Here is a 17,647-nt window from a genome sequence, read left to right on the forward strand (position 1 = left end):
AGCCGTTTTGGCTACCAGCAATTGTCGGATGTGCTGCTGCCACCGTTTAGGACAGGTTGCCTCGGCTCATGGTTTGGTAGGATTGACTACCCTGATGATTAAATTCTCAGGTGCACACACAGCCTGTGATGGTTAAAAAAAAAAAAAAAAACCAAAAAAACACACACAACAAAAAAAAAAAACCCAACCCAATACAATAATGAAACCCTCCCCTGAACTGCTTTATTTATAAAAGAACCAACGCGCAGTTAGATAATTTATCTCCTTTTGATTTACTATATGAGTGCAAAGTCCAAGCGTGAACTGGTAATAAAGATAATGGCTTATTCCAGGGATTGGGACAAACACTAGAAAGCTTGTGGTGCCCGTGCAGGCTTCAGGGAGCTGGTGTCATGTACTCAGTAACAGCATATGGACTAAAGCAAAAAAACCAAACCCTTCACCCTCCCCCCACCTCACCCCAATCACTTTCTAGTACCAAATCAGTGAAAGCAGGGTGGTGATCACTAATTAACTAGGCAGTAACGCAGTAGCTACCCTGGCCATACACCCTGCAGCCACCCACTGAAAAGACCCAACTCGTCACAGGTCTCATGACAGCTCTGCTACCAACGGGCTGCACCCTCCGCCCCTCCCCAGACGAAAAAACCCCCACAACCCACCTGGCTGGGCATGCCGCCTCCCCCATGAGAAATGCTGCTGTAATTTGTCAGACCGAACAGAGATGCAGCATTAAATAGCTGCAGGATGGTTAAAAAAAACCCAAAACAAAAACCAAAACCCCCATCAAACCGAAAAAAACCCCCTTCTGGCCAGCCCATGCAGCCTCCTCGCCAGCCCGCTCACTCCCCAGCTCCCTGGCACCAGAACTTTTGGTAGACAGCACCATTGATACTAACAATGACGTTTCACAAAACGCTTCTGCCCCGGCCTTGCTGTCCTAAGTGGTCAAAAGCCCTGGGGTGAGAGGGAGGAGCAGGGGTTCAAGGTGTGACATCTCATCAACCCAATTTAAAATTTGCATTGCTTGCAAGATGTTTTTTTTGCTAAAACAAAAAAAAATATCTGTGCTGTATTGCCCATGTAAAATCTATTCTCCTCAGGTATGGCTTTCCTTGCTGCCTAATAGGACACTACATTATAAACTGCCACGTTGAACATGTTGGTCTTTCTGCCAGGTTGGCTCAACATAATTAAGTAGAATTGCAGCCATTAAAGTGAACTTTTTTCCTCCCTTCTTGTTGATATAGGACATCTGGACTTTAAGGTTAGAGAGACACCCAAAAATGCAAATAAACTAAAAACCAGAGACAGACACACACTGACATTTAAGGACAAGAACTTCTGGCTGTGTCTGCATGAATGCTTGCGCTAACCCACCCCCGCCGCCAGTTTTACAGCTCCGAGCGCTGGCACTTCTGGGCTCCTCTCCCCAGTGTGGCCAAGGGCGACTGGCCGGCGCGGGTCAGGCACGACCCTCGGCGTGTGCGGGGAGCTGTGCCCAGAGCAAACAAAAATGCCAAGGGCAGCGCCCTCTGCTCCTTTGTGGGCAATAACTGCGGGTGCAGCCCCAGCCTGGGGCGCTGATGGAGCTGCTGCTGCCGCCGGCCCCGTTCCCCAGAGCTGGGGCAGGCTGAGGTTCAGCAGAGCTGCCCCGACTCCTGCCGCCCCTGGGCTGCCTTGGCCGGAGCTTCGTGGCCTCCCTGGGGGGTGGGTGACGATTCCCCCCCGGCCCCAGCACGCGCTGACACAGGTGAGTGTTGTCCTCACCCAGCTCCCGCTCACTTGGTGTTAGCAGCAAAAGGCATCGCGCTATTTCAGTCCTTGAAAGCCCCTGATTTTGTGCAACCAATTTTCCCAGGCCAGGCTGAACAACCTCAGCTTGCTTACAGCCTACGGAAAACATCTTCCTCCTCAATTAGCTTTTATTGGATTGCTAAAGATCCACGCAGACTGTACTGGCAAGGCTCGGACATCAGAACAAGCACGCTATGTATTGTATAAGGTGCAAAACCAGGTGCCGGTACGTTCTCTTCATATATAATTATCTTTATGTGGGTCAGCTGCCACCTAGCTCCCAGTAAAACCAGTTAAGAGCTGGCATGCCTGTAGTACACAGAAATGATCCTTCTCTCCCAGAGCCTCACCCTCGAGAGCACGGCAGTGCTGGACGAGAAACACCAGAAATACGGGCCATTCCATTACCCCACTCACATGACAACACACAGAGTGTTTTGCAGAAGAACCAAGACCAAGGATTTCAGCAGTACCAGGAGATTTGGGGTGCCCCATCTTATGAGACCCTGGCTGGACACAGCTTGAAGAACTCCATTCTAAAAGCAGCAGGTCCTTTTCCAAGGAGATCCAGGACTTGGAGGTACTCGCACCAACCATCCAGATGGGGGCCGGGTATTCCAAATCACACTGTATTTTAGGAAATACAGTTCCCTCTTCCCCAGGGTCCGAGTGCAGTATAAACCACAGAAGAAGGAGCTGTGCCTGTACAAAACCTCTCAACAAGCCTCACATTTGACCTAGGGCAAGGTCAGCTTCCCTGAGCCAAGCACACCTCCGGTCTCTTTACAGGACCCAAAGGCAGCAGAGGACAAACCCACACCAGGAACTGATCTGAAACCATCCAAATGCATTTCACAAATGCCACCCAAATGCCCTTCAAATGATACTAACATTCAGGTGTGCTCACTCCTTACCACATGCGGAACAGGATTAAATTTAACATCAGTACTCTCCTTACAGATCCCAGGAACCATCTACTTGCTTTATAGCACGCAGCTGTGCCTGCTCTAGCTCCTGTTCAGGGACAAATAACAATAATGCTCAGGAAGTAATAACAGGTGAGTAACTGTGATCTTCTGGCTCTGACCCTACAAAATGCTTCGCCAAGGAGGAGCTGAGAGCTGCTTCGGTTCCATGAAGTTTTGCTTCAGTCACACACGCTCTCTACAAAACTCACGTTAATGAAGCCGGCTGCTCCCTCTGGGCTCTTCCACAGGTTACCAGAAAGTTTCAGGAGGTAATAACAAAATCCAGTCCAATGCCCTGGCTGAGCGCAAACGATTATCATCTGAACAGCGTGTGCCTTAAGAGCATGGAGAGGCCAGGCAAAAGTAAAAAAAAAAACAAAGAAGGAAGCAAACCAAGTGAGACAGCCAGTCTTCTAAGGGAGAGCAAAAGATCTTGGTAATAACACAGGACCCAGCGCAGACACAAAGTGTCCTGAAGATTTCAAGTGTAAGAATTACAGACACCTACAATTAAATTCTCCTCCCGCCTAGAACACAAAGCAAAAAGCAGTGCTGATGAGAGGTGCCAGCTGGGCAGCTCTGGAGCCAGAGCTTTTGTCTACATAAGCACAGACCACAGTACCCCTTGAACGGTACCAGCATGTCACACAGGCAGCATTCCCTACATCTCACCTCAAAGAAAAGCCCGGCACTGAAAGGGTACCTCAGCATTCACGATCCGTTCCCCTTGTCCCCTTGGGCTGGCAGTTTTTGCGAAGAGACCCTGTTCCTATCATTGGTGGCAGAAGCAAGGGGGCTGATGGGGAGACATACCAGTGCAGGAAATATGCTGAGATCACAGATTCACTGCTCATCCATCACCAGAAAGACGACGGCAATTTCAGTCTGTCATCAGCTCTGCCGAACCAAAACTGCCAGCCGGAAGATGGAAAGCTTTTTCATCCCTGGATGCGTTTAGAGCTTGTCAGTCATCTATCTCAGTGCTTTTCACGCAGCTGGACAGATACTCACCAGCACCCTCTCCCCAAAACCAGCAGAACTAACTGGATCTCCTTGCTTCAGCGTAGGTATCCAGACACATGATCCAGAGAGTCCTTGCTGACCTAAAGTTTCGGCATCAGTAGACTCTCCCTAAACACTTAGGTCTCATAATTTTTCACAAGGTATCTCAGTTTGAGGTCACTAGTAGGAACCAAAAATCTCTCTTTGGCCATTAATGTTGGTTTGTACATCAGCATGAACGTGTCATCTCCGTCAGCAAGTGCACTTGCTAACACCTAAAACGCATTTCAGCCACAGCTTGCTCAGCTGACTCACAAGGCTAAATCATTAGATCAACACACTGAAAACCCATGGATTCATACCATCCTTCCAGCCACAAGCAGTCCAGAAATAAAAATGGTCGTCAAAAGAAGGGGGTCTACTTGCTCACTGTATTATTTGTCTGAAAATAAAGAATTCTTTTTCCCACATGAACGTGAAGAGGGTTTAGTCCCAGGAAGTTTGTTCAAAAAAAAGGAAAGTTAGTCAACTCCTGCCTGTCTCTCAAGCGTCACGCACTGTAAGAAATAAAGCCGGTCAGGCTGCCCAAGGCAGAACAATTTGTACACATGCACTTCAACTGTCCAAGTTAATTTACTAAGTACAGCTGGGACAAAAACCCCTATGTGCCAAAAAATAAAAATTTGCAATGGAAGATTTTATTGAAGAAATGCTACAGGATAACATAGAGAATATTCTGCTTTTATGTTACGTGCTGTTAACGCAGCCACTTCAAACACTGTGTATGGTTATGATCAACTCTGAAAACACAGCAGTAGAGAAGGGCAATGGAAGCTGTTTGGAAATTGCACCATAAAATAAAAGATTAGAGAAATCTGAATTCCAAACAGGATGTAAATGAGAGGACAAGACAATAATCCGTTACACAACAATCAAAACACTAAGAGAGTGAGTTTTATGCTATTTAATCTGTATCACTACAAGAAAAATAAGTGAATCCAAAACCTTATTTGAAATAACAAAGTGTTGTTTTTTCATCACACATAACTACTGTGCTGACTCAGAGCACTGATTTCTGAAGTACAGATACTACAGGTTCATTGGATCTCCCCACCCCACGGCATAAGGCAACTGCCCAGTAGTTGGGGCTGAACATATTAGCCCAGGACTTTCCCACCAGGAGCTCTACTCCTCCTTTAGGAACATCTTTGGTCGCCACCAGAAGAGATCACTGGGCTGGTAGAGCCACTGGAATGAAATAGAGTGAAAGGTCCTGGCACCCATCTCGCGTGAAGAACCAACATGACAGTGAGCACTGATTTCCCAAGGATCCCGAGCAGCTTGCTGAGTCACCAGGATCACTGCCTCTGCACTTCATGCTTATCTTGAGGGACACTTGACTGCCTCAAAGTCAGGAGCTCTTGCAGAGCCCTTGTATGATGCCCTTGAACCAGTCATCTTAGATACAGAGACAAGATGTTAGGCGCACCACCACAGATGTCAATGCAAGCTGCAAACATGTCCCCAACACTGGATAAAAACACTGAAAAGGACCCCTGCTGCTAGTACCTGAAATATCTAAGTAAAGCCTGGTTTGGATGTGTTCATACAAGTTACAGGCATTGTGGGGGCTCCTTGCCAATGCTGAGCTAAGGCTCTCCAGCCTACTCAAAGAGCACTGAAAGTCACGGTCCTCACGAGCTACCGGATTATGGCCAATAGAGGAGGAAGTGGTCACAGAAAGAGAACAAGAACGTGTTTCCACCCACATCACAGACTCAAGCTAGGATGGAAACTATAAGCAAATAAATGAAGTAGAAGGCAGCCAGCATTTAAAGCTCTTCCTGAGCAACGAAGATGTTCTGCAGGGCCAGGGGACCCAACAGGCTACACCTGGCAGCAGGGTAAAAGTTATGACAGGTAAGACAGTAACAAAATATCCTGAAAAAAAACCAAACCACAAACAAAAGCACCACCCAGTCCACAAGTAGTGGCCTTGCATGCACCATCATAAGCCCCTGTGTAGAATGTGGCTCCCTGTGCCGACAGGAAACATCCCACCAAACTAATGGCATACATTCCCCCAGCGCAGTGCTCAAAGTACCTTCTGAGCAATGTCACTGAATTTAGAAAGCTCCATTCCCCTGTGGAATGGGTCAGTGTTAAGAGGCCAAGAGCTTGTTTCAAATCTCAGCAGTCCCCTGTGATCTCAATGCTCCTGCTGTGCGCTAAACCATGTACCACCATGACAGGACTAGACTCCTGACACCTGACTGACCAAGTTCCTATTCAATAGCTGGACTGAATAAGGTAGCTACCAGAGAAATCCCACAGTTCCTGGTTTGTGGCTGGATAGTGTCAGCACACCATCTCTCCCCAGCAGAACAGCAGTAACACCACTGACACCAATGCAGAAGGAAACTTGCCCACTCGGCAACTCTGGCCACTTAGGAGAATTGCCTCTTGCTCAGAGACTTGCCTACGTATCTCAGTATCTCTCAGATATACTTGTGGATATATCTTTCCTGCCTAAATGCCAATGCACTTAGGGTTAAAGATGAAGAGGGAGAATCCAACTCTTACTGAAACCAGAAGATACTTGGTCTGGAGGACCCCTAGACTACAGCCAACAGCCTTTCAGGTGACCACTGCCATCTAGTTCTGTGTTGGCACCGCTGCTAGCACAAATCATCACAGCCAGTGTCTAAGCCCTCAGTATTACCACACTACCAAACCAATACTGATATGACACGACACTTCGAATAATCAGTTATTCTTTACCTGTGAAAGAAGAAGTGGTTTCTAGAGCTTGATAAACCCTTAACTCAAGATATCGCATGGTGTTAGTACCTATGAGAGACAGGAAATCTTATTCAGTCTTCTATCCATATTAACATGTTTGGCTTTGGTTTTTTCCTCCCATGTTCCACATACATTTCAACACATGTATGCAGACAGCTGACTTAAAATCTCCTCTTAATTCCTGCTAGTTTACAGCAGTCTGTCAAGGAGGTTACACTGATGAGGGAAGGGGCAAACCCTACACAGAAAGTATCAATATAGCTAATCATTTGCCTATTTGACCTCTGAGAGAGAGGTGGGAGGTACAACTGGCTGAGGTTAATAATAGGAAGCCATGTGAAAATGTATTTGCATCACACAGCAGCGTGTGCCACAGGAAAACAGAGATTCTCTTATACCCCAGAAAAGGTGCAGGACCTCTTGGCACAAGGAATGAAAGGAGATTCTGGGCTTCTACATAACTGTGTAACTACCGTGTCCTCTTACTGCTTTTGCTGTATAAGCTATTTCCCTGAGCTTTCTTCTCTTCATTGCTGTAGTCTGCCCATCATGCAGCTGAGTTGCAGCTAAATTGTTGCCATGCTTCAGCTAGATGAAGAGGGGTAAAGGAAAGAGGACCTGGGCTTTTTGGTTCAAAGTGAGAACGTGCCGAGGGAAAGAAAGAAGGCAGCAGCCTCAAAGACGCAAACTGGGCCTCAAATGAGTTATCAAGAAGTGTCACGCCTTCCCTCTGCCTTGACCTCCCCTCCACAAAATTACCTCGCTCAGCGCAACTCGAACACATGACAAAAGCCAAACCCTGTTTATCACGTTAGGTTACCTTTGGGATCAGGTGAAACTTAAAGAGCTTTGGGAGCCGCTTGGTTCACACTCGTTAACTTCTCTTTGGCACTTATAAACCTCAGACTTGGCAGAACAAGGGGTGATTGGACCTCTGATCTTACCCAGAAGTGGAAGCACAAGAGCTGAACTATTTCACAACTCTGTTTAAACAAGTTTCTAGTTTAGTTTGCCTGTCTGGCCCACAAGTATAATAATTATACAACCTGTGTTCAAAATCAGGCTGCAAGTGACCTAATAATACCATAATTTAATCTTTTTTAAAAAGAGAAATCATCAACATGTGTCCAAAATCCATCCCTCTATTATTGCTGTTTTTAATTTTAATTTCAGATTGAAAGATTACTTAATTCTCTGTACAAGTATATATACAGCATCAGGAAAAATTTTGAGACAGAATTCCAGTGCTGGCTAACATCCTCTGATGTGCAAAAACAGCACCAAATAAGATGAAGTTTTCCTACACTCCAGATTCTTTTCAACCTGTTCCCACAGCTGTTGAATAAAAAGTCTCAGAAAGTTAAAATGGAGAAGCCCTTGAATCATAATAACCATTATCCGACACATCTTTCTAGAAACCATTTTGTACCAGGAGAGACTGAAACTTCCAACCGACAGACAAAAATAGCTATTGCTTTGATGAAAACTTGCAAAAAACCCCGCCAAAAAACAACCTCACCCAAACCCTCCTATTTTTTATTTCTTCTCACTGGAGATGATTAAAAGCATCTTACCCTGGATTATGCAGCTCAGTATGGGCCCCTAATAAAAGACTTCATTGCAAAATTGCCGTATGACTGAGTGAAACAATGGCTTCTTTATTAATATTTTAAAGGCTCCTGAGGGAAATGCTGTACAGCTGAAATGCCCTCAGTGAAAGGTTCATTGCCATGCTATGCACTTCTGCTGTGTAATGTTTTACAAGCTGCGCTGCCCTGTGAATGGGGAGAGTTAGTTCTCAGCTGGTAGAGGCAGCTTGCATAATACCAGACAAGTTAATCGGTAACAAGCAATGCAGGAGACCTTTGTTCCGAGTGTGACATACACAAATTCCACACTAAGCACATTGACGCTTCTGAGAGTTACTCATTGACATGCTTTATTAAATTGCTTGGACTATACCTTGATGCACCAACAAGATTAGTTGAACAGAGCTGCATCCCTCCGGTGCCTTCCATCCTAAACTGTTGCACTATAACCTCAACCCATGGATCAGCTCACTACTGGTACGAAGGCATTTCCAGGGTGGATGATAGCAAGCACCTTGCAGCGCGCCCACATGTCGAGACAACGGCAGCGGGTGGGCAAGGAAGCTGCGAACACAAAAACACGAGTTGGCAGCCAGCAGAGCGCTTCTGCAAGAGAGCTCTGTTCTTATGGAAATAGTTATGGGAAGCATTTGTCGTGTCCCCCCGCTGCAAGGCGAGGGCTCCCCTGTCCGCCCTGAACAGCTTGCTAAAACACCACCCTCCCCCCAGCCTCCCTGAATAAACGCAAAGGGAAAGGAGGCGTAAGGCGTGCTTCTCCTGGCACTACTTAGAACGTCAGACCAAGGACGGCTGGCTTCTAGCAGGTGGAAGACGTGCTGCACCAAAAGCCCAGGAGCAGCACAGCTCTCAACACTCGTCAGAGCATTTAGTTAATACCAAATCTGAGGAAAACGATGCTGGTTTTCATCGCCCACAGCACTTGTCTGGACAAAACACATCTGCTGAACTGGCCTGTCCTGTCGCCGCTTATCATACGACATCACCTCCCATCTCCCCAAGGCTGAATCCAGCCAGATGAACTTCCAGTGCCAGAACTTGTGCGAGTCTCCATCCATCGGACTGCCATAGCTGATTTGTACAGCTAGACAATATTATTTGTTTGCTTAAATGCCTTAGAAACAGTAAGCCAGTCTCCCTGGTGCGAGGCTGAGCAAGGGAAAGAAGAGCTTCCAGCAGTATGTTGCACAGCCTGCCAGTCCCCAGCCTTCCTCTTGAACACCACTGCACAGCTGAAATTCAAAGAAGTGATAGGAAAAAAATCCAACCATCATGACAGCTCTCTCAGAAGACAAACAAAACCCACTCTTCTTTGATAACAGCAAAATCATCCTCCTTCATTTGGTTATTTTCATGTCTGTGGATGCCACAAATAGCTCTGAGGCAAGGGAGAAGGCCAGCAAACGATACTTAAGGAGGTCCTTGCTACCGCCTGGCTGGAAAGCTGCCTCCAACACTGAAAACTGACACATTTCCCTCTGCAGTCCCAATGCCCAAGGCGGAGCCTGACGGCACCCAGCAGCCATGCGGAGGCACACAGGCAGCACCCTGAGGAGTCAGTGGAAAGAGCGCCCGTGGAGACACAAGACTGAGGCGGCAGTTGGCACATCCTCCACTCCCATGAAAACTGGCTTAAAAGCCAATCCCACTCTGCAGTTTCACACATAGCCTACCAGACATGCAAAGGTACATGTAAGCACGTTCCCACAGCAATTGCCACATTATTGTCCACTAGAAGTAGTAGTCACCTAATAACAGTGTCTTCCTTGGCAACACAGAGAAGGTTATTTTACCCAGAACTAAAATTTTACCCATCCCACAGCAAATCCTTTTTCATGCGTATCTTACTTAGGGCAGCATCCTCTCCCTCTATGTATAAGTACACACACACATATACGTGTATGATTATTAAGCGTTTTTTAATCATGCAAAGAAACCCCATGAGACTGACTGATTGCCCAAACACTATGGCATAGGAACACAAAGCTAACGTGGACGGCTCAGACACAGCAGGCTGCACCTCAAAGGAGAGACCTTTCAGGTTACCCCAGACATGTGCAGTTTATCGTCCCTAGGGTGTTTTGCTGCAGTACAAATGCCCTTATGGAACTGCTCACCAAAAAAAACCCCAAATCTCCCCCAAACCTGCCTTGAACTACACAGTATGAGCAACCGTTTATAGGCAGAGCGTGCCAAACCCCAGAAACACTGGTTTTGTTATAACTGCAGGTCTAGGCTACGGGTTTTTTTAATGGTTGCAGATTATGTGGATTCCTGCATAATCTGAAAGGTACTCAGCCACTTGAGACCCAACGACGTGAGGTGTGTGTACAGCACCACCTCCTGTGGAAAGTTTTACACACTGTACTTCCAATGACTGAATAAGGCCTTCACTGACTGATTTTTAATTTGCCTTCATTTCTTTAAGGAGGCACATAAACCGTGAAGCCTGGTAGCCACACCACCTTGTGTCAAGTACTTCGACTAAAACTAGTACAGGAATGACTAATTTCAAGGAAACTTGTTTTGTCTAGAGAATGATGATTCATCAGATCCAGTGGTTTGCAAGCTTCTATTTCAACAAGATATTTATCAGAAATGTTTTTCAGGTCAAAGACGGTGAGTTGAGAAACAGAATCATCTTTCATCGCGTGTACATGAAAGACACAAACACAAAACTGTCTCTAGTCTATTAAATAGAGAACTTACTTGGCATATAAACATGCATGTTTCAGTCTTTGCTCTACCTGACTCAGAAAGAACGTGAATGCAGGTCAGTACTGTAATTGTTTGCTTTATATAGACAGTATATAGTAGCTTATACATAGTAACTTTTACATATATATAAAAATAAAACCTTATATAACTTTTATATATATAGTAACTTTATATAAAGAGTACCTGCTTTATATAAAATAGAAAAAAAAACCTGATGAGAGGTAGAGCAGTACCTGCTTTGGTTGTGGGAAACAAATGCAAACCCTTGCTCTGAATGTCCTACACACTATCAGTTGATGAGAAAAATCAAGAAACTGCTGGTTTGGCCTTCACTCATGAAACCCCATTATCTCATAAATACTCCAATGCTTTCAGACTCCCTTCTCTACTTCCTCCTTTCTTTCCTCTCCCCATTAAAATGGGAAACTGATGACAAGGCTGAGAAAACGGACTGTTCTGAGCTATTCGTGTCTATTCGTTGTCACTTGTGAAAATACATTTTGTACTGATATGAGGACACAGAAGTCTATGAAGTGAATAAGTAAGTGCCTGACCCAGTAAGTCAAAGAGCTCATCCAAGAGGCTTCAGGGCAATGTTCACTCTCCTCCTGTATCACTAAACTAGGAATAAAAAAAAACAGTTACAGCTTCACAACTGAAAATACACTGATTTTTTCCATTGTTACCAGTTGCGTTTTAGGCTCAACTGCATCTCCCCTCCCCTCTTCAGCCAAAGTGAGTTATTCATTAATTCTGCTATGCTTTAGTCACTGCCTAAAACGTGAATTAGCTTGTAGAACAAAGATAGGAGTTAAGGGTCAAACTGGTGGAAGCAGGTGCTGGTATTTGCTTTTGGCGTTTGTTTGTTTGTTTGTTTGAGGGGTTTTTATGATTAAAAGTGAAGTTTCCTTTTTCCAGGTCCATGGAAAAGAGGTTTAACAAAAAAAAACCACTGAAAAAACACTGTACTACGTTAATGAAATATAGTGTTCTAAAACTAGGTGCACAAGCTAACCCTTACTTAGTTAATTAGTCCTTGCTGTTCCTGAGACGGTGTTGTTCTCTCTCCTTTCCCCGAGTACTCCTTGATCATGATTTCTGGGAGAAAGGTCACTACCTTGCCCTTCCTAGTGACTGTCAACTGAGTATGAACCACCAAAGTCACCTAAAGTTTGGCTATTAACTACAGCAAGCATTTGATCTAGCCCTCAATTACCTATCTCATCTCCTCTAAGAAGCCTCCATTTGTGGATTATCAGGCAGCAGCTGCCATTCCAAACACCCTTCAATTTTCAGTTAGATCTTAAACTGTGGGTGATGAAAACTGCAGAGAAGGGTGGAGAAATCTTAAAATAAGCAGTATCTGGCACTAAGGATACTTAACTGAGTCCTCAGGAAAGCACCAATGTGTTCCCTTCTACACAGGAACACGCCTTTATTGTGCTTCCATAAATACTGTGCATGTAAGGCCCATCATAGGGTAGCAGGTCAACCAGGTATCTCCCCTTTCCACCTCTATTTGGTTCTGGAAGTTCAGAAGTCACAAAACCATTTAACACATGGACCAACCTAATCAGCTTCCCATCCACGAAGTGGCAACAGCAGCAGCCTACAAACTACCACCAAAACCAAAAGAACCTCAAGCCAAAGGCTTGATAAAGCCATAAACCAAACCAAACTAAAAAACCCCCAACAACATATATGTAATGGGAACTGGGGGAAAAAATAGTACTAGAAATTTTGTGCCATTATTTGTAATAATGATTCTGCAGTTTGCTTTCTAAAATTTGCTGCATTTGGGATTTTATTTTGGAGAAGAGAAATATAAATCAGAACATCGTCACGTAGAATTTCAGAGCCAAACACTTGCATGCCAAAATGTGAAAAGGGGCTTAGCCAAGCTCAGACAAAATCAGCACCAGAGTTAGAAATGAAACTCTGGAGTTCCTAGCTCTTGTGCCTGAATTCAGATTGCCAAACTTACCTTTCATCAGCAAAACAGGAATGCAAGAATTTGCATTTAGGCTCGTTTTTGGAGCTATACTGGGGTAGTAACTGCAGCAGAGTATTAACACTGCACAAAAAACAATGCCACCTGAAGAAAGGAAAGAGACTGCTATGGGTGAATTAACTTTCTTTGGGGTTTTAAAAAGGATCCTTCATCTTTGTACTATAAATCTAATAGGTCAGATTTCTCCCTAAAATTTACTCCAGACTCCTCCTCTACTAATCAGTTGTCCTACAATGGTACTGCAAAGCTTTTAAAGCAACAGCAGTATTAACATCTCAGCAACATCTCCTACTGAAACATGGACATAACGAATATAGGCTAACTCCACATTGAAAGAAGCAAGTTCCGCAGTGCCAACATAGCCAAGGTCATTCTCCTCAATAACAAGCGCCTTACTTATCTCTGAATTCACCTCCTCCAAGGCTGAAAATAATTGCTCAGTTAAACTCAGTATATTAAAAATATTCAGTTATCCATTAAACAATGAAAATATTCACTACCATTTACTGAAGAGCATACTTCTTAAAAGTATTAGTTTGGCTCAGTTTCCTTCTATGGTTGTCTCGCACACCACGCAGTCACTCTGCTCTAGCCCAGCACGAACAGCGCTGTTACAGTTACTGGGGCTGAGGCGGGAGGAAGGTCTGGTTTCTGCTTGCCAGCAAATGGGGCCTCTGTGACTGGCTTTGAGCTCCTCTCACAGAAAAGCTCACTGAGGAAAAAGCCCTTCCCAAGGATGACTCCACGTATACTGTATCGTTTCTCTTTCATCAGTTGTGACAAGCCCTTGCACCTAAGCAAATCCAGAGGTTATTTTTTATTTTGCTTACCTAAGTTTTCAGGCAACTGCATTTCTTACAGAAGACATCTAAAGACACTCCAAGACTTAAAGTGTTAGCAGTAAAAAGGTTTCTATAGTTTACATTATAATGCTTATTTGCCAAACGATCACAATGAAACATTCACTGCTTTATTTACTCATTAAAGAACATTGACCAATGCCCTTTACAACTGCTGGCTTAACCTGGACTGTTACAGAAGAAACTTACAGACAGATGAAGAGCCACATTCTGTGTACAATTTTGCCTATGGTAAAAAAAGATTTTAGACACTTCTCCCCAAACAATACAATTGATAAATGATTATTAAAATGACCAGTCTGCAATGGGAACTGCAAAGTGTGTAGTCAGAGTCTAGTGTGCAGTCTAGATCAAGAACTTCACTTATGATTCAGCTATGGGATTCAAAGGACAAACGCATGTAGTGAAGACCTTGAAAAAGAACTCCAGCCTCAATTTTTGTTTTGCAGAAGCTGTAAACTCAATTTAAATAACCAGCAAAATGCATTTAGACCTGCTTTGCGCCAGCATAAAGGAGACAGACTGTGGACACGAGAGAGAGAGAATTCTGCTGAAGTACTAAAATGCTCTCTGAGTGCCGGTGAGACTCATTTCTCTCTGCAGGCTATGCCTTTTTCTGTTGTCATTGAAAAGCCGCGACTGAGGGATTTTAGGCATGTGGTGACAAATACCTGTTTGCTTGTTTAAATCCAGTCCCTTTGGGCAGAAAGTAGAAGTTGCCAACTTTTAATGACAGCTTGGAAATGGTTTAAAAAGTTAGAACTTTGTTGATCCTGGCTGTCATTCTCAGTGTTGAATTTCACTCTATTCCTTAAACTAGACGCAATTCCCTGGCAAACAGCACTTTAACCTACAGATCTGATTTTATTTCATGAGGGTGATGGTGACGCAGTTAGCTCTTCCTCTCCCCTCAATGAAAACACCATTTTGGCAGCGTAAAATAATCCAAGCTACAAAAACTCTTGCTGCTCCATCATTCTATTATAGTCTGACAGCAAAACACTCACAAATACATATAGACAGTAAACCAGAAGATATGCACGTGCTGGAAAAACCATCTGCATGGATGCAGAGATCCATCTAAGATGTGCTTACACACTGTTTCAACCCCCTTGTACAGAACCTTAGTTTTGTGGCATGGAATTAAGTGAGTGAGCTTGTTCTGGTTTCATAGTGAGTACTTCTGTCTTTATAAACACCCTTAATTTAACGTTTTCCCATTTTATTGGGCTTTAATGAAAGCATACAAAGCCAAAGTCAGATAATAATTAGTAAGTTAACACAAAACACAGGAAATACCACCTGATGTGCATAATTATGACTGTCTACAAATAAACCTGGACTCTATCTGAATTTGAATCCCTAGTGCTTGTAATATTCCAAGCCCCACACCAGCTCACTGTAGAGACAATCCAGACCAGGAGTCATGGTGGTCATCCAAGAAAGGGCTAAGAAGGTGTCTCTGCAGAAGCACTGTTAGGTCCTGATATACAGTCCCAAGGACACGTTTGGCCAAAGAGAAGACCCTTGACTTTCATTTCACAAAATACTTCATTGTACTATATTCACTCAAGAAAACTGCATGGATTAATTTTTTACAGGATCAGAATTAAGGAAGTTAAATGCCCTTGCTTTTGTTTCTACCTGATCACTGGTCTCCAACACAGGTACTCCACATATAAAACACTTCAAACAGCTTAAAACAGTGTCAAGTATAGCTTTTCACTCTAAAACTTCCTATGATATAAAAGCACATGTTTGTCTAGCAGGTCTTACCTCCAAAAGTCCATCTTCAGGTAGGTCTGTGCAGTGGACAGCATTCTGAATCTTGTTCTTCCCAAAGACAGCACGCAGGGTTCCAGGTCGGAGGTGACGGGCTATTTCCTATTGAGCACAAGAAAACCAGAAGACCTTTGTGAACTACATTGTTCCTTTATATTGTGGATGCAATAGAATCTTATAAAGTAAAACATTAATATATGTGTGTCACACTATAAAAGAAAACAAAGAGGGAAATTCCAGCTTGCACTACACACATACACAACTGCTGAAAAACCATGACCAAGACTGTGAAAACTAACTGGTTGAAATCGGGCCAACAAAGCCACCTCGGGTGAAGTGCAAGACCCTTCTTATTACAGATACACCTTCCTGGCTCTTATATTAGCTCATGTTAACACCTTTTCAGTTCTCAAGCACTGAATGTGCTGCACCCAGTGAGCAGACACAAGCACACCACCTTGCAGACTGCCTCCCCTAACACTGAACTATTTGCCTCAGAACCTGACATTTGTGAAGCGCAGATACTGAATCTAGCCTCTTGATCTTCTCTGTGGTGCTTCTCTCACACCATAACTAATGCCAACATCTGATCGCCTCTGAGGATCAGTCCAGACTCTCTCTACATTTCTCTCTATTCTTTGAAATTGACATTTCAATACTTTTCTTCATCTACAATGCCAAACGCCTCCTTGGCCTCTCAGAGTGTTGCTCTTGCTACAGCAGATACCACTCAGGTCCTAAGATAACATTCTTCCCCTACCTCTTTCCTATGATAAATCTCCCATCTTATACCGCAGAGGACTGCCTTCATTGGCTCTTCCCTCCACCGTGCTCTTTCTTTCAAGGCATAATGCAGTCCTGCTGCACTTCTCTGCACTACCACCTTTCAGTGTTGTCTTTTAACCCCTTTCCTACGCCACCTGAGCTATACCTTCTTGGTCTCTATTCCCAGCACCCTGGAGCTCTTCTCCAAGCCTGTCTCATACACACTGTGCCTCCTTTTAAAATTCAGCAGTGATGGCATTAAACCAGTTTTCCCTCCTTAAAACTCTTTGGACATTCTTCCATGAGTGAATCCTGAGCACTGCTGCCTGTGAGGGGACAGGCTGATGACAAGCTCAAACTACAGTTACTGAACAAAAAAAAAAAGCATTCTTCCTTGCCAATACAGCCTACATCAGCCCCTTTCTGAAAAGGCACCAGGTACATTAGGGTGTAATCACTTTGGAAGCGGCCAACACAGTTTCACTGTGCCACTCCCAGGTGTTTGTTTTGGTGTCACAGCTGGAAGTTACTGCCCCCACAGCCTAGTCACCAGACTGGATCATCCAAGCATTTCTTAACTTTCAGTGTCAAATGGGTTCAAAGTGACCTTCGCAGTGGCTCTTTGGCTGCTCTGGAAAACTTTGCACAGGTACATATGAGAACCACTCACATGATGCACAGTCTCTTCTGGGATGGCAGTGAATGTTTTAAGCTAGTCCCAAAAGACCTCACAAGAGCATTATCTGAAAATACCCTTTAGCCACTTTACAGCTTCACTCGCTTGTCATGTCTCACTACTATACTAAGACAATTGGACTTTAAGGGCAAGTCCTAGATATTTTCCTGTAATAACAATCAACGTTTACGGCGATCTGTTACCTAGTAACCTAGATCTGTTACCTATGGTGATCTGTTACCCACATGAAAGACTATTAAATTGCTTCAACGCTTGCAGTGTGTCTAACTCAAAACATGCTACGAGAAGTTTCAGTTCCCCATTGTTACTGCATATATGTCACAGGTTATACAGGATCTTTAGATATGGATGTTAAGGATATTTGAATAAGATACACTCAACATTAAACAAATTTTGCTTCAGAGGGAAGTTCAAAAGTTTCACTTTAAAAAAAAAAAGCCCCAAGGAGAAAAAAAACCCCTCTTTTCCACGGTCCTCATTAAAGGCTTGCGATAAGAAAGTCTGCTGGAGCACACAAGTCACATGCCAGTTAACTATAGCTATGTGACAGTTTAATCAAGCCTTCCTTGAAACAACTGTTGATTCCAGCAACAACTAGCTGTCAGGAAGCCGTCAATAGCACTAGGCTTTCAATTTTT

At 44.1% G+C, this 17,647-nt stretch overlaps 1 protein-coding gene across 5 annotated transcripts in view; it reads right to left on the minus strand.

Annotated features, from left to right (window-relative positions):
• The window catches only part of NME7 (NME/NM23 family member 7), a 92,960-nt gene that overhangs the window by 1,016 nt on the left and 74,297 nt on the right, over nt 1-17,647 (minus strand). For 3 of the 5 annotated variants that reach the window (XM_054207231.1, XM_054207211.1, XM_054207246.1), the window contains one exon: nt 15,542-15,649. In XM_054207231.1, the coding sequence (XP_054063206.1) occupies nt 15,542-15,649 (108 nt within the window). Of the gene's footprint in view, nt 1-15,537; nt 15,650-17,647 lie in introns of those variants that run through there. The other 2 variants (XR_008467170.1, XM_054207221.1) reach the window with 2 other exon arrangements.

The sequence above is a fragment of the Rissa tridactyla genome, chromosome 1 (genome assembly GCF_028500815.1).
Source record: "Rissa tridactyla isolate bRisTri1 chromosome 1, bRisTri1.patW.cur.20221130, whole genome shotgun sequence".
Taxonomy (NCBI): Eukaryota; Metazoa; Chordata; class Aves; order Charadriiformes; family Laridae; genus Rissa; species Rissa tridactyla.